The 22,172-nt window shown below is 32.9% G+C and overlaps 3 protein-coding genes and 1 long non-coding RNA gene across 4 annotated transcripts; 2 read left to right on the forward strand and 2 right to left on the reverse strand.

Moving 5' to 3' along the window:
- The first annotated feature begins 33 nt into the window (after nt 1-33).
- On the forward strand, nt 34-5,456 carry LOC140058299 (uncharacterized). Its single transcript, XM_072103866.1, has 12 exons — nt 34-64; nt 595-769; nt 851-927; nt 1,194-1,234; nt 1,370-1,598; nt 1,928-2,170; nt 2,407-2,491; nt 2,650-2,777; nt 3,045-3,213; nt 3,297-3,556; nt 3,692-4,403; nt 4,609-5,456. Exons 2-12 carry the CDS (start codon nt 620-622, stop codon nt 4,816-4,818), a joined length of 2,304 nt encoding a protein of 767 aa, XP_071959967.1. The 5' UTR covers nt 34-64; nt 595-619; the 3' UTR covers nt 4,819-5,456.
- A 364-nt stretch (nt 5,457-5,820) lies between these two features.
- On the reverse strand, nt 5,821-14,110 carry LOC140058307 (proteasome activator complex subunit 3-like). The gene is made up of 9 exons (XM_072103874.1): nt 13,984-14,110; nt 13,549-13,581; nt 9,762-9,824; nt 9,282-9,374; nt 8,598-8,634; nt 8,323-8,504; nt 8,020-8,142; nt 7,765-7,851; nt 5,821-7,075 (listed from the first exon to the last, which is right to left on the reverse strand). Exons 1-9 carry the CDS (start codon nt 14,002-14,004, stop codon nt 6,995-6,997), a joined length of 720 nt encoding a protein of 239 aa, XP_071959975.1. The 5' UTR covers nt 14,005-14,110; the 3' UTR covers nt 5,821-6,994.
- On the reverse strand, nt 10,639-13,341 carry LOC140058316 (uncharacterized). The gene is made up of 3 exons (XR_011846996.1): nt 13,208-13,341; nt 11,407-11,810; nt 10,639-11,355 (listed from the first exon to the last, which is right to left on the reverse strand). It is a non-coding gene; the product is annotated as an uncharacterized lncRNA (long non-coding RNA).
- An 83-nt stretch (nt 14,111-14,193) lies between the features above and the next one.
- Nucleotides 14,194-21,954, forward strand: LOC140058324 (ubiquitin carboxyl-terminal hydrolase MINDY-3-like). Its single transcript, XM_072103890.1, has 10 exons — nt 14,194-14,376; nt 15,629-15,763; nt 16,127-16,298; nt 16,898-17,012; nt 17,509-17,662; nt 18,007-18,158; nt 18,686-18,831; nt 19,501-19,588; nt 20,296-20,370; nt 21,666-21,954. Exons 1-10 carry the CDS (start codon nt 14,259-14,261, stop codon nt 21,813-21,815), a joined length of 1,305 nt encoding a protein of 434 aa, XP_071959991.1. The 5' UTR covers nt 14,194-14,258; the 3' UTR covers nt 21,816-21,954.
- Nucleotides 21,955-22,172: the final 218 nt, after the last annotated feature.

The following is a 22,172-nucleotide window of genomic DNA, read 5'->3' on the forward strand; positions in this document are numbered from 1 at the left end:
ACTCAGACTACTGAGGGCGCTTGTCCATTAAAAATTGTCGCTTAGCAAAATGACGCTAAAAAAAGTAAGTGAAAGTTATACTTTAATTTAATTGAAATACCCTTTTATAACAGGCAAATGTCAGCGTAAATTATTACATGTTTTAATGTGTAGATGGCTAAACCAGGCCTCTATCTAGGCCTGTTTATAATTCATTTATATTAATATAATTGATACTTCCTAGGCTAGGCCTAGGCTTGCCCTAGGCCCTAGCAGGGAGTTGTAAAAACTCCCTGGCCCTAGGCCTAGTAGGCCCTAGCCCTAATTTTAGTAGTGGCAGTAGAGTGTAGGCTAGCCGGGGGGCGAGAGGCTATGGCAGCCATACCCTCTGATCTACTAGGCCTAAGGCCATCCTGTTTCCCAAGTGTCTAGGCTAGGTAGGTGGAGAGACAGATATACTGCAACAACATCTGTTTATGAATCGGTCTTGTTTTACTTTTGCCGGTCGCAGCATTTTTTCTGGTGTTTTGTATATTATTTTAAATATTAATTATTAATTATGCACACCGCTAATAAATATAATTTTGATAATCATCATGATTGCTTCAATTTCAGCTGATCTAAAAAAGTAAGGAGAGGAATGTCACGAAGTGTTCCATGGCGGAGAACTGTCAGTGATGCTGTATCATGGCGTCAAGACCAAGCACAGAATGCCACCATATACATCTTACGGGAAATGGGACCGACAGGATTCCTGTTGAAAGAGGAGGGTGAAGTTAAGAAGTTTAAAGTAAGGAATGTTAAGATTTCGTAGTGTAGTGCCTAGCATAATCAAGCATAGATTTATATTACTTTTAATATTCATTTTCAGGTTTTTCTTGGAGATCCGAATAAATGTACATGTCCTGTGTTCAGCAAAGAAAGGGACTTATGCAAGCACATTTGCTGGTAAGTCTGTTTGGAAGATTTGACATATATTGTTGTACAGTGTGTACTGTATTATGATAATTAAATTATTTAATGGGTGACCAGAGACCTTTATAAAGTATTATAAGTTTAGTTGTGGGGTCTCTGTTTTTTAGAAATCTTTAAAATAAAGACCCCTGAAAAAACAAAACAATTATTGACAAATTTTAGTTTGAGATTTTGCAATAATAACAATATTATGGCTTTCAATATGTTCAAATGTTTAATTTCTAATTTTATTTTTCTAGGGTATTACTTAAAAAGTTCAGAATTCCAAGACAGAATCCATGTGAGTTTTATTCTCTTTCATTTATTTTATTTTTATTTTTCTTTACTAGAGTTTGTTTTCAGATTAATAAAACAATTATAAAATAAAATGATAATACATGGTGAGATTTAATTGCATTTTGATTCTGTTTTGAAGTAACTTTTCAAATTGGACTCGTTGAACGTGAGATAAATGAGATACTACGAGGTCAGACACAACATGAAGAGGTCAAAAGGCACATTACACGTAAACCTGTGTCTGGACCTAAGGACCCTTATGCAGTCGGAAAAGACCAACTGGAACAGCGACCAATCACAGAAGATGATGTGTGTCCAATTTGTCAGGATGAGTTGCTTGGGAAACATGAACCAGTGACGTATTGCCGGTACATAATGCTTTTCTATTTATAGTTCCTACTTTCTTAAAACAGAATTTAAGAACTAACAACAGCATTGCAATATACCTGGCTATCTTAGGGAACTAAGCCTAGTCCACACACTAGAGAGTTTTTACAGTTTACTAATTTAAACCAATGTTGACAACATTGGACAAACTGAAGAAAACAAGTTTGCAGAAGTCTACACTAGAGCAAACAAACTAAGCCTTTGGATAGTTCTCCACCATGTTTAAAAGAAATATAGTATGAAATTTAGAGCATGTCTATTATCTAATTACCACCTTTCTTTACCTTATTTTTTAATTTTTTCCCCACAGGTTTGGGTGTGCAAAGAGTGTACATATCAAGTGTATGAAGGTTTGGGCTGAGCATCAAAGGTCAACTGGTGAGGAGGTCATCAAATGCCCTCTTTGTCGTGAACACTTTGGTCCGATTGATGCGATTCAAACAGAATATCGGAATTCTTCCATCAGAAAAACAAGAGCAGAGCGGCTTGACTTACATCTTGGTTCTACCTGTAAAAAGTGCGGCGTAGCACCAATTGCTGGAAAGTGTTACAAGTAAGTAAACAGGCAACGAGTTGTCTCACGGGAGAAAATTTCTGTATAAACATGAATCCTTAAGCCTTGTCTACACTATCAAACTTTATGTGACAAAAAAATGTGACGTGCCCATATATGGACATGATGATGTCATATCACTACCATATTTAAGCATATCACTACTATATTTGGGCACATAGTGTAGACAGAGCATTAGTTTTGTATAGACTGTAACTGTGACATTGTTTTTACAGGTGTTCTGTATGTGCTGAATATTATCTTTGCCATGCATGTTTCTTAACTCCAACACACAAAGATCATTCATTTCAATTCAGACAAGTGAGTGAATTCAATTATTCAAATGGTCTATGAAGTCCATTAAGATTTAAATAATACATATTAAGATTGAAATAGCCCATATTATATTGGGATTGAAATAGTCCATATTAAGATTAAAACAATCATTTTTAGAGTTTGTCAACATTTCTTTCATTTAGAAACCCAGTCAAAGATGGCGGCCTGCTCCAAGATGTTCAGACACAGTATTACCTAATGCCGTCATTGGTGACATGGAGGGTAGAGAGCTAACTGACAACGATTATGAGACATTACTACAACTAGACAGGTAAAGATACATGCATCCATTCAAGTTTTCAATTAAGTTGTTTCGTCAGATCTGTTTTACTGTTTTCATCCAGCATCAGTTTTGATAGTTACACTCTAAAAAGCTAGTAAACGTTAAACCACTTTTTAAACTAGTTAAACTTTAATTGAGTTAAGCTATTTATCTTGATACTAGTTAAGCCAGTTACACTTTAAACTAGTTCTAGTTTAACTTTATTCACTGTTAAACTGTTTTACTAGTTAAAAATTCAGTGTTATTTTTTTATAGTGAGGCTTCACAGGCTCCAAGCTCAGTGCCAGAATCGTTCATTAAGTCCCTACCTTCAGAGAAAGTTCGTCAAGGAAGTAGCCTACTGGTTCCAGGCTCTCAATGCAGGGTCTGTCTGAGAGCGTATGCTGTTGGAGAAAAAGTTCGCAGGTTACCATGTCAGCATAAGGTTAGATAAATTTCATCTAAGAGAGGAAAGCACATACCTGAATTATTGAATTGTTCTTGTAATAGTAATATTTCGTTCCACAGTTTCATGCATTGTGCATCGACCCTTGGCTACTACACCAGCGAGCCACTTGCCCGATTGATGGGGCGACTGTTTACAATCCCCTTATGGAAGCATTGGCAAGAGATGAACGAAGAAAGAAAAATATAAAACAGAAAAAGATTGATTCTAAAAATAGTCAAACGGCGCTAGGCTGGGGAAGGAGAGATGAACAGGTTGACGGCCTAGAGGGTCTGGTCTCCACGTTTGCTCTGACAGGCAGTGGTATTGTGTCTTCTAACAGGTATGAAGTTCTAATAATACAATATACTGGTATTTTTTTTATGCCAGTTTCAAATGTATTTGCGTCATTTTTATTATGGACAATAAAGAACATCAGTATCAGTACTGTTCTAATTTACTTCATATTTTAATATAGAACATTACCTGTATCAAACGGCATGACACAAAGGAATATCAGAACAAAGAAAACATCACCAGCAAGGTGGAGATCTAATGACCAGAGAGGTGACACATTGTCTTCAGCAATTAGTAGTAGTCCTCTAGGAATTTCTACATTACAAGTGTCCCACCATGATAGCAATCTGAAAAGACTAAACAGAGATCCACAGCATGATGCTGGTGCGATTGATATGGTACAATTAGTCAATGGACACGCTGAGGAAGATGACACAGATTATGGAAATGGTGCTTTACATAGAAATAGTAGAAACCTTCCAGTACATGGTTCTAATTCCACAACAGATAGGGAGCTCTTCCATACTACAGTAGAGACTTTTCAATTTGACACCACCATTTCGCATAATTGTCAAAGGGTTTCAAATTGGCAGCAAAGACCTCCACGGCCTCCTGGCTCAAGAAATACAGTAAAGCCACAGGCTCCGTCCATTCCTCTTCTCAGGCAGGCTGCCATGACTCCAGTCGGTAACCGGTTGAGCAGTGGTGCCATGTCAGCACCTCATCACAGACAGGTACATTCTGATGATAACAGTCCCAGTAATAGTGATACAGAACGAGGAAGGGGAAGAATGAAAGGGAGGTTGATGCAGAGAAGAACCAGAAGTTCAAGCTTAGGGAGGAGAAGAGGGTCTATTGAGCATTTACATCCTGCAGCTGTTGATAAACAAGAGGTACAGTATATGTTCTGTTTTTTCTGTCTTAAAATATATGGTAAAATAAACAATTTGTGGGCTGTAATAAGTCTGCTCCTTGTGGAGTTCCTCATTATGGCTAGCTAACTTAACATCAAATGTAGACCCAAAGACTGTTACCCTACACACAATTCTGAACATCTAATCTCAAATTGTACAATATTATTTACCTTTTCTTTTGTAGATGTTTGAAAATATGTTTCTTGGATCAGCAACAGGAAGGACTTTAGTAGGAAGGCGAGACTCTAGGACTAGGCCAACAAAACCGACAGGCCATAGGTTACGTGATGGAGAACCTGCAGGAGTAAACAGTGCAATTACTGGCTTTATTGATATGGATATTGCTTTAACAGGTCAAGGAGTTGGGAGCCTACAATTACAAGATAAAGATTAGATTTGCGTTATGGTAGATCAGATAAATAAATGTTCAACAGAAATGCTTGTCTGATTGATTGCTGCCTACAAAATAAAAAGATAATTTTAATGGAACTATTGCACCAAAGAGGATAGTGTGTCAAAGAATTGAAAAGGCAGAAATAATGGTCTTACTGTGTGATGGAGAAACAGCAGGATCACACATTTGAGTATCTATACAATGTGAATTGAAGAACAATTGTCAGGGTATCCTGTACCTAAACCAATCTTTATTAACTCCAGTTCTAGAGGGACCACCTTACCAAATAATGAGTGGATTTATTTATAGGTATATCAGCATCACATATGCTCATTGCAGGGCACACCAACATCAAGAAAGGTCATAACCAGGGAGTCTGTATAATTACGAATAATAATAATAATAATAATAATAGTTTTTAACGTATGCAATCATTGCTCTGTTTTATTTTAAATTTATATTGAAATATATTTTTTATTATTTCCAAATAAATTCTTCCGTCCATGGTAAACTTTTACATTTGTAAAAAAAATGTAATGATACTGTATTTAATAATTTTAAATTATGCACCGCTATCTTATTGGGCAATGTGTGTGAGAAACAAATAAAAGTGTTACCGTTAGAAAACTGTAGTCCAGTGTAAAGATATGGTCTATATTGCAATGTCTAGTATGAATACATTTTATGTTGAAAACTGGAAATCGTCAAACAAGGCCAGACGAAAGGTTTTGTCAGATCAGGACTTGTCGGGTTTTGAGTTGAGCAGTCATCCGGTGTAATGTTCATACATTTTAAATAGATGACTACCAGCAAGAAGTGTCTTCATATGATGCTATCTGAGTTTAATAGTGGTTTATATAACTCTTGAACATTCAGTTAATGAGCTGTCCCATATTGATGGTATAAATTTTTAGTGTTTTCAGGTCAAGATCATTTCATACACAACTCAAACAATCTGGTAACACTGCCCAATGCACACAATTAAAAAAGGATAACATTCAGTCACTGAAGCTGTACATGTTTATTCAAACAAAATGTAAAATGAGAGAAAATAAGTGTACAACCCTTTTCCTATCATTTTATCCAGAAGGATGGGAAAAATAGCAAGTTTTAGTTATTGTTTAAGTAATTTCAATCTTATCCTAGTTTACAGTTTAGAAAAAACGTTTGTTAGATACAGTACTAAGAATTTAGTCTTTTTATGATTGTTGAAATCTGATTTCCCAAATTACAACTCTCAAGATATTCTTCCAAATTCCTTAAGTTTATTGTTAAGGTTGTGGCAAGCACTGGTCCTACTACTAGACCAAACCTGTTAAAATTCTTCTTTATATCTTACTTTAGCCCGATTAATAAACACCTTACAACAGTATCCCTTCTTCGTGGATTACTTTTTTAGTGTCCAGAAAAGGAATCCATCCATTAATACTGTTCTTTAAATTGGAATGTACTCCTATAAAAAATATTACATTTGATTTCAATAAAAAAAGGTATTTTAATTAAAAGATATGTATTATCCATACCACTTTACAACCATATGACGAACAGAGATGAAGGTGTGTCGACTAGTAGTCTCCTAGAGACCTAGACTACAGTATACAGGACCATGCAGTGGCTGTAAAGGAGTCCAAACTTAGCAACATAACTGACCAAGTCTAAGCTGTTTGCTATACGAAACTGTCTTCATATCAACATTTCCTATTATATATGTTTTTATCTTAATGCAATATTGGATCAGGATGAAAAACAAATACTCTATACTTGTTTATAATGGAGCACACAAGGCAATTCTCTAAAATTGTACTTTAAAGAAAAGTAAAGACTGAATCACTTGACAAAACATGGTATATGATAAAACTTCTCGCGTAAAACAATCAAACTTGTTTCCTCTAGCTAGCACGATGCCACATCTTATTTTCCTCTTCATCTTCCAAAGAAGTTTACCATTATAGATTTCATATTTTGTTTGTTTGCTTCTTTCCTTTTTCTCTTGTACATCTTGTTAAGTAGAACTTTTTATATAAATTATTGAACCCAAAATGTTATGTTATACTTATTTTCCTGGTTACTGATAATAAATACCATACTGCTACATACAGTATTTGCTTGGTAATTATACAGGCAGATTTCTTCACTATTTTTTAGTTTTCAGTCCTGGATGACAGATTGTGAAGGGTTAATAAAGCGCCTGTGAGTTACTGGTTCTAGGACGTATAATCTTCTCCTTATTTTTTGATATGAGATCTAATATTCCAAGCTGAAAGATAAATGAAACCAATAACAGATGAAATAAAATTATATAATGTTTACATTATCCATAGGAAATTCAAGTACAGCCAATCAAATCATAGCAAATTCAAGTGCATACAATCAAATCATAACAAATCCAAGTACATCCAATCAAATCATAGCAAATTCAAGTGCAGTCAATCAAATCATAACAAATTCAAGTACAGCCAATCAAATCATAACAAATCCAAGTACATCCAATCAAATCATAACAAATTCAAGTGCAGTCAATCAAATCATAACAAATTCAAGTACAGCCAATCAAATCATAACAAATCCAAGTACATCCAATCAAATCATAACAAATTCAAGTGCAGTCAATCAAATTATAACAAATCCAAGTACATCCAATCAAATCATAGCAAATTCAAGTACAGTCAATCAAATCATAGCAAATTCAAGTACATCCAATCAAATCATAGCAAATTCAAGTGCAGTCAATCAAATCATAACAAATTCAAGTGCAACCAATCAAATCATAGCAAATTCAAGTTCAGCTAAACCCATCCTAAAACTAAGTACAGCTTTTAGTGTGCTCTTAATGATACATTTTTGCCCTTTAAATGTATTATATTCAAGAGTTATCAAATTCAATAGCCTTAAGTGTGTTACTACATTGTATTATATAGAGTTTATTCTGTTTGAGAATTAACTTACATAACTATTTCTTAGTTCTGCACAAATAAGTCTGAGATTAACAAATTCCTTCTCGTCTATCTCCTTAACACTTTGCCTGTAGTCGCCCTGAAATTATAAAGTTTAGTAAACTGTGAAAAAGAGTGATTTTGGGTTTAGTCGATTGTGGACTGTGCTGTATCTGATTGGTCAATTCAGTTATCATTTTTTTATATTACTGGCGAGTACACAAAAAACCTTCACTTTATTCTAGCTAAAATCATAAACCATACATACCACATGAGGATATTTCGCAACTTTTGAAACCAACTTCGCTCGTGTAATAAAGTACCGTGAAATTTGATCTAAGTACGCCCCAGCTTCTCCCTCAACCTGACGCACTTCCGACAACGTATCCTCCTAAAGAAAAACAATTTCACAGTCGGGTTACTGACTGAAATAATTTCACTCTGCTGTTCTTTAACACCCGAGGTAGGTTTCCGGCCTGAATAGATACAGTTATAGATTGACACACCTTCCATTAAATCTTCTCTACTGCAGTAACTGCAATGAAAACATTATAAATGAGTTCTTTCCTACCTGGATAGATACACCAAAGTTATTTCCATCTTCTATCCTTGGAATTAAGAGCTGTATCCACATTTTTATTTGGTTACACCTCTCAATCAAGTCCATAATGTGTGGCTTCATTAGGTTTATCAACTTCATAATATGCTCATTGCAGGGCACACCACCTTCTGGAAAGGTCATAACCAGGGAACCTGTATAATTACAAAAGTAAACATTTAAGTTTTTGAAATATATTTCTTTATTCAACAGTATTTTTTTATTACAAAAATATTTATTTTTCTTACCAGAATTTTCTTCCTCAATGCGTTTCCTTTTACTGAGCTGTTGGTAAAAAAGAAAAACATTTAAACTTCCCTTATACATGAATTTTAATTAATTTAGACATTTATTATAAAAAATAATACATGGATTTGCTATAATATGCTTTTATTTTTAAATTACAAAGGAATAGACAGCTCTAAAACTTGTCCTTGTCCTCCCTCCCCTTCTTGTTTCCCTCCTACTTTAAACTAAAACCAGACAATGTTTAAACCAAGTGCTTTAGGATAGAAAAGTATAATATCTTTGGTAATATTTTTCACAATACACATCTATAATATAAATATCATTAATAATCACTTCCCATGACAAAATTTAAATGTGGTATTGTACATATTTTAGGTTAAATATTAATAGTGTTCTACAATGACCTATTGTAAACTAATATACATTAATTAATACTAGTCTATATATGATAAACTGTTGATGGTTTACAGATTCCTATCACAAGGAAGGCTTAAGCTCTGTCTAGACTATCAAACTACTGTAGTTTGACAAAAAAATGTGATGTGCCCATATATGGACATGATGATGTCATATCACTACCTTATTTAGGAATATCACTACCATATTATATCACTATAATATTACTACATACATTTTTGTCAAAAACTAGTTTGATGGTGTAGACAGAGCTTTAGAAAACTTACCGATTCATGACTGTTTAGAACGACTGGATCTGGCACCGGTAAGTTTAATTTCACTGTCATGTTGGGCATGTTTTTTAAGTCAAACAATTCAGACTATAAACAAAAAAATGTTTAGAAATGATTATTATTTTGTTTTTAAATGTTTAATTTGAGCAATGACTATATATGTATATCCTCTTTATTGAGAAATAAATTTATTAAAAATCTAATTGCAATATAAATTACTTATAAAAATGTATTTAAATTTATAGTTTTTAACATTGGGGTGTGCGTCATAGGGCCCTGCAATACGTTCTAACAATTTGAATGATTTCAGAATTATTATTACACTTTATATCTATTTTCACCACTTCATTTTGATCTTTTAATGTATTTTGTATGTATGTATAATTGCCAAAGAAAAGTCAAATTTCGAGTTATGGATGAATAAAGAATATTGGTATTAGCTTAGAAACAGAGTGCCAGACATTCTAATCTTACCTTCAATAGGTCATTTAACTCAATAACAGTTCTGGGAAAATCAGTTTTAATTATCTTCTTTGCCTTAAAAAAAAAAATTTAAAGCAATATCGTATAAATGTATTATTTTGAATATTACGCTTCATGAATACACTGAAAGATGGGGCCGTATCAATTTTATTTCAGTTGCGCGTACATACACTAAAATTGAGAGTTAGTCCCCTATACCACACCAAAGGGTGATAAAGAGTTAAATTTAAGCAATACCATGAAATCCCCAGTGGTCTAATGGTTAAGATATCTGAATATGAGGCTCCAGGTTCTAATCTTGGTTTGGCAGCCTTTTTTTTTTATCCTCACACTTAAATTCCTCATCTTCTTCATTTTAAAATTAATTAATTTTCAGTATATCACTGGCAGGAAATTGATAACTTTTCCTATGACTACTATGCATGTAAAATTTGTATACGTATATTTAAATTACATTAACAATACAGTACTTTCAAAATATATTTATTACAGCATGTTTTACAATACATTAAGTAGGTACCTAACATAAAAATTCAAACCTATTGAAACAGATCGAGTCATACATCAAAAAATGAAGGAAAAAAATAGAAATTTAATAACACAAAAATAATTAAAATTCGTCAACATGGTAATTTTTTATAATTTTTTTAATGTTTTTTTTTCATAAAAAATCAGTATAGGCATTTCAATGCATAAGAAAAAAAAAGTGTGGCAATGAAGTGCAATATTCTTTAAAATAAGTTTTAAAATTATTATTTAAATGTATTATTTTTCCAAACATGAATCTACCTCTTCTCAACAACAACCAAACCCATTTACGTTATAACAACTTTTTCCCTACCTTCTGACAACCCCCCCCCCCCCCCGCAATTATTACAAATTGTCTTTCAGTCGAATTGATATTCACAAACATACTATACTTGCACACCCAAATCCAATTACTTTATAACAACTTTTTCCCTACCCTCTGACAACACCAACCATGATATGCTTTTAGGAGAATTTAATCTACCTGAGATAAAAGGGCTGTTAAATAGTTAAATGTGAAGCTCCCGACAACTCAAATGGCAAGGGGACCAATTTTGGGGCCTCTTTTTTTGTTATGTTTATCAACGATTTTTCCATTGTTCCTCATTATTCTAATGTTTTGTAATGTTTGTTCTTATGTTTGCTGAAGATACAAACCTTAAATAATATGTTGTTGTTGAAGGTTGAAGGTTCTGTTGATATTTTCCTTGATTCGCTTGCATGTTTCCGTCAAAAGGTTTTGTATAATTAATATCTAAGTTTGTCTAATTTATTATCTATTATATTATATTGTCTTTCAGCCCTGTTAATGGTGACGTGTGGTCACTGTAGTATGATTCAACTTCAAGATTCAAGAAATTTTATTTGTCCATAAAAATGGAAATTCACTTTGCTTGGTAGATTAAAACAACAATAAAAAACAGACATAAAAAAGTTGCAACCATTTAAAACGATGATGAAATCAAGTATTTTTACAAAATAGTTTTCTTTAAATTTATTTTCTCTACATTGTCATTCAATATACATATTTACAAAGTACCTCATTACATCAATATACCTAATCCCTGCATATACCTAATCCCTGCATATACCTAATCCCTGCATATACCTAATCCCTGCATATCCCCTCACAATTTACCAAATTTTAGAAATATATTTGGTCTGTAATGGTTTCTGTTGATGATTATTGTGGTTCTGAGATGGTGGATCCAGTTTGACACACTTTGAGAAATTCTTGACTTTAAAAACATCAAATTTAGCTACTTTCTTTTTAACAGAATTCTTTACCAAATTAAATACAGTAGATTTTGGATTTACAGCAATATTGTATAATAAAAAATATTTTAGATATCTTCTTATGTCTTTTTTTAACTTAGGTAAAATATATATATAATGTGTCCGTTTTGTATCGAATCGAACCTGCATCGCTTGGTATCTCAAGATAGTGCGGTCTGATAAATTGCAGCAGAGTCAATCCCAGTGGTTCCTCCATACTATGGATCGTCACAACAACTGTACATTAAAATAATATATATTTAGCATATTTAACTATATATATTTTTTTAAACAAATAAATTTATTTTTTTTCAATTAAAGAATGTGTTGTTATAAATAAGTGAAAGATAACGAAATACAAGCATTTCAACCAGATGAAAAAACAAAAAATTAAGGGTCAAAGTTTAAATGGACAATAGACAATACAAAATCATAATCTACACCAGCTTGGGTAAAAACACGCACTCTGATTGGCCACATTGTAAACTGACAACCTAGCGTACTAATATTCATACGGGTTATTGTTATTAATGAAAAATATTTATTTGCAATCTTTTAAAATCGCTGTATTCTAACAACTTTAGTACCAAAACATAATTGAATGTTATAAATCAAACATTGTTTTATTTTATTTCCTACTTTTTAAAACATATTTAGAGTGATTTAGAGTGAAATATATTATGTATACCAGGGCATCACGTATGCAAAACCCAGGAGAGCAACAAATCGCTCTCCTCAAATCACCGAGGAGAGCAATTCGCTCTCCTTGCAAAAATTTTAAATCGCTCTCCTCAAATGTTTATGTAAATATGTAAAAAAATTACAATGTTTGAATTTGACCACAAAAGTTAAATTCTATTGGTTTTGCTACCCAAAAAAAATTATTAGCGCACACTGCCGCTATAATCTATTATATTATAATCTATAAATCTTTTATTAATAAATACAGGGCTGAAAATTAACCTTTAAACCATAGTGGCCAGCAGGGCCAGTTGAAGTTGAAGGATGGTCGCCCTTATTAAAAATGGCTGGCCCTTATTAATTTTGTGTACATTTTTTTTTTTGCCCAAGGGAATTTATCCCTACCCCTCCCAATTATATCATTTATTACTTTTGATAATTAAATTACTCTCCCCAAAATTCCCCACTCCCCTCCCACACCCACATTCACACACAATATTTTCCGTGGGGATCGTCATTGAAAAAAATCAATCCAATTTTTTGTATGGCCTGAGTAGGCCTAGATTGGGTTTCAGGAGCTTTTAGGCCTCTTGACAGAAAAATCAACACTGTCAAAAGCTAGGCTCTATTTTGAAAATTAAGGAGCGCGATAAATTGCTCTCCTCGAAGCCTGTTGAGGAGCGCGGAGGAGCGCGGTCGCGCAGGCGCTCCTTATAAATGATGCCCTGGTATACAAAGTAGTCGACATAGACCTATTCTTTAACCAGGGAGATACATCCCTGCGTTAACACTACATCCTATGCTATGCTAGGTAAACATGTGGAAAAAATACAAAATTTCAACATCTAAAAATTCCATTGTAACATCTATCAATATACACAAAACTTATGTCAAAATAATCGTAATAGCATGTAGTATATGGACTGAAACATGAAAATAATGGACTAACTCACTTTTTATGAAAAAAAGACGTGTTTTGATGAGGCATATTTTCGAATCGTTGTAACTCATGAAATAAACATCAGAAAAGAAAAGAAAAAATTTCCCAGCAGTAGAACAACTTCCTGTTGACATTTTGGTACCAATAATGTCATCATTAGCCAACCAGAAGTAATTTTAAAGATTTTTTTTAAAAAGGACCTTCAGCGCGAACTGAATATCAGGTCACACTTTTTTGGCGACATCAAAAAGGGGCGTGTCACCATAAGTTGCAGGTACCTACATTAAGATTTGAGTACTTATATATATCACAGTCAAATCAACCTGCCCTTAAAGTCGTCTGTCAGACACTTACACTTTCTTCTATGTCTTTACGATACTGTTCAATCTAGAAACAAAGAATATTTCATGTTAAATATTATATTAATTATTATTTTATTTGTAATGAATTGAAAGAATGACCTTTATTATTTTATATTACTTTAAAAACACTGTTTGTATGCATGGTACCGGCTTGCTTAAAAATAGAGATAAAGTTCTCAAGCCGATCCCTATAATTATAAGGATGTGATGTAAAAAATATCACAAGCACAACATAAAACCACTGTGTACTGAGAATCCGCCAGTCTATCCATCCATATCGTAACCCACAAAACACACTGTTTGTACCGTCCGGGTCCATCCACATACCGTTTGACACGGTCGCGTCACGGTCGGTTATTATTATGTCCCGACAATGGGCCTAGCCTAGGGTGAAGTTAACTATACTTAACACAATTTAGGGGCCTACCTTCTCTGCATATTCTGCCATATTTTATGAAATAAGAAACAAAAGAAAAACACAGATTATACGATATTTTGCAAATCACAGCCAAAAAACTGAGCAGATGATATGAACACGAGTGTTGTAATTTTTGTCATCCAGAGCAACCCCCTCAACGTCGTCGTTCATATTTTTGTAATTGCGCCCTCTACATTTTTCACAAGTAGGTGAGAAAAAAGATGGCGTCGTTTGTGCTGCAATAAAGTATCGATGTTAAAAATTTGAATAATTCAGGCCATAAAATGGCTTCTACAAGCAGCCAAGATGAAGCAGAAGTACCCATCGATGAACTGGGAGAATTGAAAATGTTGGTTTGGGGAAATGCACTTACCGATGAAGTATTTAAACGCTGGTGTCAAGGTAAAGTCGACTTTATTTTTCCCGTAAAAATTGCCAGGCCAAATGCCTTCTTGTTTTCGTTTCAGATCACACATCTCAGCCGGGTTGAAAATACATAGCATAGCCTAGCACCTGTCATAGGCCTAGCATGCAAATGGGTAATTCCATTAATAGTTTATATAGGCTAATGTAATTTTTCTAGGAAATTTTTAAATTTTAATAATATAGACATCAAAATGTTTCATACATATGTTTTCATAATTAATTTAATTTTTTTCACAGATTTTCAATAAATAAAACAATTTCCACAAGCTGCAAGCAAGATTTTAATTAATTTATGTACATAGTAGCCTAAACAGTAACACGACGACAGTACACTGTCTGTTTTCTATATATATAGTGCAAGTTGCAGCCTAAAAGCTTATTTAAGATTGTATATAAACCTACGCTTAGTGCATGTAATGTAAATATTCAGAATGTTATAATATTACGCAAGGACAAAGTGAATATGCTTATCGTATAGCATATTCACAACTGTGCTTATGACGATCATGATACATTGAGGAAGGTATATAGCTACAGTCAACTCTTTCAATACCGGACACCTTTGGGCTGGGCAAATAAATATGTCTAGGCCTAGGCCTAGTTTTCTGGAAAGTGGTATTTGGATTGTGTTTTTAATGGTACAAAGGAATTTGGGACCTTTTGATCCCCAAGAAAAGTCTGGTATTGGGAAAGTTTCCGGTTTTCAGAGTGTCCGGTATTGGGAGACTTGACTGTACTACTAATAGGCCTACAGGTAGATTGTAAAATCTCATTGATTGTTGTAAGCGAGCTGGATGGTGTAGTTTTAGGACTGTCGCAATGCTATATTAATGCCTGCCGCTACTGCTTTTTTTCCATTCACCTTTTTTCCATTCTACATTATTGATTATGGCTTTACTCATCATCGTTTTTTCTCACCATTTTCCTAGAGGATTTTTTTATTTAGGTTTCCAGAGGCCTGAGACCCTGGACCTCATTAATATGCCGTAGATTATCATAAGCATTGTCTGTAAACTATTCTTACATCAACATAGCGTGTATTTATTAACTTCATATACACCGTTTATTATTATGTATAGTCCATGAATTATCACAGATGCATATTTTTTACAATTATTTCTTCAGGAATCACTTTAATTTACAAGGTATCCAATTTATGCAATTGTTTAATTGTCAATTCTTTATTAACTTATAACAAACTACTAATATTGATATTATTGTTTTGCAGGGTTTGTCTTCAGTCCCTATGAACCATCAGCTTTGCTTCAGCATGAAGGTGGACCCTGTGCTGTACTTGCACCTTTACAAGCCTACATCTTAAAGAACTTGATTTGCACTGGTGATATTTGGAGACAACTTGAAGGTAATTCAGTAAAAACTGTACTGACTAATTATGATTTGATGATACATTCAAACTTGGAAGATGACTCTGTATTGTTATTGGAAAATCATAATACAACAACATAAAAATAATTTTTCTTTAAATATCACAGTCTCTCCCTTTCTCTTTTTTCACTCAAGAATTTCCCTGGCGACAATCTCATGGCAATCCCCACAAAATCAGGTCATCATTTTTATTTCTAAACATTGTACATTATTGTTATTTTCACATTATGATTTGATGAATAAACGTAAATAGTTTGACGACCCTAAGAAAAAACTGTATATTTAGTAGTTATACACATCAAAATAAAATCTCCTTAAATTATTTGTATTCCTAATGTAGGTAACCAAGCCAAGGAGGTGTTGTTGACATCAATGGAAGAGGTTTTTCACTGTGTTTCTAAGCCTCCATTCAGACTGGTCCTTGAATCTGATAAGCAGCCTGTCATAGCTGACATGGTAGAGCAGCAAGAAGGAGATCAGTCTGACCATGCCAGATTTCACAAAACTTTAAGGTAATTTTTGATCTCTTAAACATTCTTGTGGGTTTTTTTTAAAGCATTTTTATTACACTGATCCTTTCTTACAACATCCTGTCAGAGATGCTTGTCCTTAGGTAATAATGATAATAATATTTATTTTGAAATGAAAAAGTACACAATTTAATACTAAGATAAGGTAATAGGCATAGCCTTACTACACCAACATAGGCTGTGCAGTAGTAGTACTACAGTATCTTTAGTAAGAATTGGATGACCAGTAGACCAAATCTGTATGCAGTTTTATGAAGAGTTTGAAGTATTGTTCTTAGGATCCATAATGATCAACATCAAAATAAATTGAGTTGCAATACTTTAATCCAATCATTTCTAGTGTCACATGACATGTAACCTATTCTTTTCTTTTTATGTGTATATTAAAATATTTCTGATTATTAATCTCTGAAAAGAACGTATGTGCTTTTATTCTACATTCTAAATTGAGTATCTTGCTCGTAGCATTGTTATGTTTAATCAATTTTATTGTAGGGTTACAGGTATGTCATGCACTACAGCATATATCTTGGTAGCATTGTTAATATAATGTTTAATAAATCTGTCTGTTTTTATTGTAGGGTTATGTCATGCACTACAGCAGAGGAACTTCACCAAGCCCTACAAGCGTCATATGATTCTTTTACAGACCAATATGGTGTTGTTCTCTTTCTCTATTCACTTCTGATGACAAAGGTTAGTTTACAATAGGTTTCTAAGGTGATAAAAACTAATAGTTTCCCGTACACTGTGTGATTCCTAAAATGTAAAGTTTAATCTTACTTTCTTCCTTTAGAAATTGCATGATGTACTGTTCTTCCTTTATTTACTAAATATTCATGTAAAAATTACTCTACTGCAGTTATTGCAGTAACTATATTTTGTTTACTTTTTAGCCGATTCATGCAATTTATAGAAAAAGTTTTGGTAAATCACACATTATTTATTGAAATTCTACCTTTTAACTAAAATAATGTTATTGCAGTAGAAAATATAGTTACTGCAGTAACTGCGATAATTTTTATAAACCTAGGGATCTAGTTTTACTTCGCTTCAGTGAGATTAATCAATAGAGATTCCAAATATGATCAGAGAAATCCAAAATAATGTATCAGTAATATGGAGTGCCAAATGTGTCATAACATCTAGTAGACATTGATTAATAATAATTGTATAACCTTACTTTGTATAGGGACTTGCTAATGTTAAGAATGAGATGGAAGATGCAAGTGAACCATTGGTAGATGGTACTTATGGCCATGGTAGTCAGAGTCTTGTAAACCTCATGCTGACTGGCAACGCTGTGTCACATGTCTTTGATAACGAAAAGGAAGTAGATGGATTGAGTAAGTTATATGGCTTTTTTTCTGTACCATATTCACACCAGATTAAATACATTGGTTATTGTCTGGTTGCAACAGAGTAAAGTATTTAATTTATGCAATGTAAAGACTCAATTTATTCCCTCCTAAGTTAAGATTAAATTTTGTTAAGCGCATTGAGGCTTTGCATAATGCTCTATATTTCCAATTTTATTATTATTATTAAATGGAGTGAGTGGTGGTCCCAAGAACATTTAGGTTTCTTCAAACATAACTTTTTAATAATATCTCAAGTCACATATCAACAATATGACATAAATAATAAAATAGGTGGAAAATAATAGTTTTTCTTCTTATTTTTTTTTTAGAAATGCGAGGAATCACCGTGCAGCCTAGCTCAGGATTTCTTACAATGTTGGAACATTTTCGTTATTGTGAAGTTGGTTGGTGTCTCAAGAATCCCACTCATCCTATATGGGTTCTGGGAAGTGAAACACACCTCACTGTGTTCTTTACAAAGGTATGTTAGTGATGGCAAGATGCTAGCCTGTCAAACTGGTTATACATAAGTGAGATGACCTGTTTTTAATTTATGAAGTTCTGATGGGTGGGTAACAAATATAATGAAAGCACTTAGAAACTGAGTAAAGTACACAGAGGGCGCATATTGATATTTCGGCCCATGTTAGAAGAATACAAATTTTATTTTTTTTTATTTGTGAAGTTATTAATAAACCGATTTTCTTGAATTTCAATAGGCATAATCTGTAAGTATTTATCTATTTACATCGAACAATTCAGAATGATAACTTTAGAATTGTAGATGCAAACAAAGCAAGTACCATACTTGGCAAAATTGGTGTATCTACTTGCAGTGGTGTAATAACTATGAGCGCTCACTGGCTGAACCTTGGAGCTCAAGGAGCCCTGAACTGTACCGAGAGGAAAAAATAGGTTAAAAAGCTAAAAACAGGGCTCCTAAACCAGGGGTCTCAGGCCTCTGCATTACGCCACTGTCTAATTGATAAAAAATGTTTAATCTTTTAGGAGATGTCATTAGTAGCACCAGAATCCAAGTGGGAACGCGCTAGACGTGTGTTTTGTCAATACGATACGCAAGATAGTGGTTTCATACAGAAGATCCTCTTGCAAGACGTCCTTCAGGTCTTACAACTTGTGGCTATTCCTGAATAGTATGTACACTCAAGCAGTGACCATGTCAAGATATTCTACTGCAGTTACTGCAGTAACTACTCTTTAATCATAATCATACACACAATATACTGCAGTGACTGCTTCATACACTCGTCGTTATTTCAGTTTATAAATAATTACTGCAGTATAATATTTTTGTCTGGCATTTTGCATACTTTACTAAACTATTGGTTTAGTATAGATTAAAGTGAATGGTTCTTGCCTATTATTATCGAGCTTTTGTTTTCAGATAGTTGTCGGTAATCTAACCAACAATGATGAGTTGAATGTTTATTTCGTCCATGTTACACAACCGTTGAGGCCAATTTACACAGACGAAAACCGCATAGTTTGTCCCACGTAGAATCTGTATCTGGAAACCACCTGTCCGATCCGTGTTGTGTGTAAATGGCCATAAGAAATAACAGAGATTGTATATTTGTATTGCTGTTACTGCTTGTCTGTGTAAATTGGCATTTAGGGTTTGTTAAATTACTGCCTCCTTCATCTAATGTTGCGAAAAGAAGGTTCACTAATTCAAAACTGCTTTGAGTCCTGTCAGGTGCTGAAATCTATTCACAAGACAACTTCATACTGACACTAATTGTAACCTATAAGTAGAAAACCTAAGACAATTAATTGCTTTTCTACTTTGATTCTTCTTGTAGTGTTGATATCATCAAACAGAAGTTAGATCCAGATGATTTTGGTATAATTCTTCTTAGTAGTTTCATGAATGAATTCTTTCCAGATGAAGTAAGTTGATGCTTAATTATACTGTATTATATAACACCTAAATAAATTCCTGTCATTTGATTGTACGATTTTGGGTCACATGGCATGCAATAGTATACAAATAATGAATGTTTATGAGTGAATGTACACCTCGTTGATATACAACCTTTCATCATTCACCAAATGCCATTATTTGTACCATTACACGAATATAAAAACATTTTCATTATTTGTTTTATATAACATCTAAATAAATTTGAATCAAATAAAAAGCAGGCTTAGCCAAGACCTCGAACAGATTTTTTTTTTTCGTACACTAAAAAAAGTACTATTAAACTATCGTTTAATAGTACATATTATTGCACGGCATGTGACCCACAATCGTTTATTCAAATGACAGGAATTTATTTAGGTGTTATATAATATGCACTAGTGAATGGTCGTTCGATAGTACTTTTTTTCGTGGTTGGAAATAATAATTTTTCGTGTTTGGAAAATATTTGTTTTAATATTATTGCTTTTGAAATACAACAGTGCCACTTATTTTGTACTTCTGCCGCGAACATTGAATGTTATAATTTACGACAATTGTGTCGTTTCTGCAATTGTGTTGCTGCTTATAATTGGTTGATACACCTGATCTGTTGAACTTTAGTCTGGAACCTGTCTACTTGGTGTGGTACCTAAAAATATATACAAATCAAAAACTATTTGTTTTTATCTTCCAGCCTGATAGAGTAATTCCATTAAACTTTCCTGTTTTCCATTATAATGGCCTTATACGATCATGTCCTGATTCTAAGGTAAGAATCTGTTCAGGCTAACTCTATGTTTTGTACTGTATACAACTCACAAAAACAAAATACAAAAACATAAAAATACATTCATACATAAACATAATAAATACAACAACATATAAATACTGTACCTATAAGGCTATATACATAATAAATACAACAACATATAAATACTGTACCTATATACATAATAAATACAAAAACATATAAATACATTCATACATAAACATAATAAATACAACAACATATAAATACTGTACCTATATACATAATAAATACAAAAACATATAAATACTGTACCTATATACATAATAAATACAAAAACATATAAATACATTCATACATAAACATAATAAATACAACAACATATAAATACTGTACCTATATACATAATAAATACAAAGACATATAAATACTGTACCTATATACATAATAAATACAAAAACATATAAATACTGTACCTATATACATAATAAATACAACAACATATAAATACTGTACCTATATACATAATAAATACAAAGACATATAAATACATTCATACATAAACATAATAAATACAACAACATATAAATACTGTACCTATATACATAATAAATACAAAAACATATAAATACTGTACCTATATACATAATAAATACAACAACATATAAATACTGTACCTATATACATAATAAATACAACAACATATAAATACTGTACCTATATACATAATAAATACAAAAACATATAAATACTGTACCTATATACATAATAAATACAAAGACATATAAATACATTCATACATAAACATAATAAATACAACAACATATAAATACTGTACCTATATACATAATAAATACAAAGACATATAAATACTGTACCTATATACATAATAAATACAACAACATATAAATACTGTACCTATATACATAATAAATACAAAGACATATAAATACTGTACCTATATACATAATAAATACAAAGACATATAAATACTGTACCTATATACATAATAAATACAAAGACATATAAATACTGTACCTATATACATAATAAATACAAAGACATATAAATACTGTACCTATATACATAATAAATACAAAAACATATAAATACTGTACCTATATACATAATAAATACATATAAATAAATGCATTCATAATAAATACAAAGACATATAAATACATATATATATACCATATAATGTATACAAAAACACCTAACTATATAAATAGCACCCCACCTACAAACCCAGCAAACCAGACACCTATCTACTGTCAACATTCCAAATCTTATTCTCTCTGAATATTTGTAATTAGGTGAAATATATAGAAGGTGTAGCAGAAGTGCCTGATCCTCAAGATATACAAGGCCTTACTGATGCATCACCAGTAGAATCTTGTCTGAGAACCAAATGGCCTACGTTTATGGTCAACTGGGAAAATAACTATCAGCCTTCAGTTAACTGAACACGTGTGTACCCCAGCTGGATGATTGTAAGCAAAAACAAGTGTGGCTTCTTGGAGGTGTATTCAGGAGGTATGGTGAAAAAAGGGTGTATATTGGGTAAGGGAGGGGGAATATGGGAGGAAGAATGGGTATATGTGAGGGAGGTGTATATGGGGTATAGATGGGGGTGAGGGAGGGTGTAAATGGGAGTCGGGGAGGGTGTATATGGGGGTTGGGGAAGATGTATATGGGGGTCATGGATGGTATACATACGAGGTGAAGGAAGGTATATTAGAGAAAGACTATGTCACTAGTCATGTGGTGGATTATTTGAAAATAAGCTTTGAATATCCACCACTCTCCTTTATCTCATTATT

Source organism: Antedon mediterranea, chromosome 1 (genome assembly GCF_964355755.1).
Source record: "Antedon mediterranea chromosome 1, ecAntMedi1.1, whole genome shotgun sequence".
Taxonomy (NCBI): Eukaryota; Metazoa; Echinodermata; class Crinoidea; order Comatulida; family Antedonidae; genus Antedon; species Antedon mediterranea.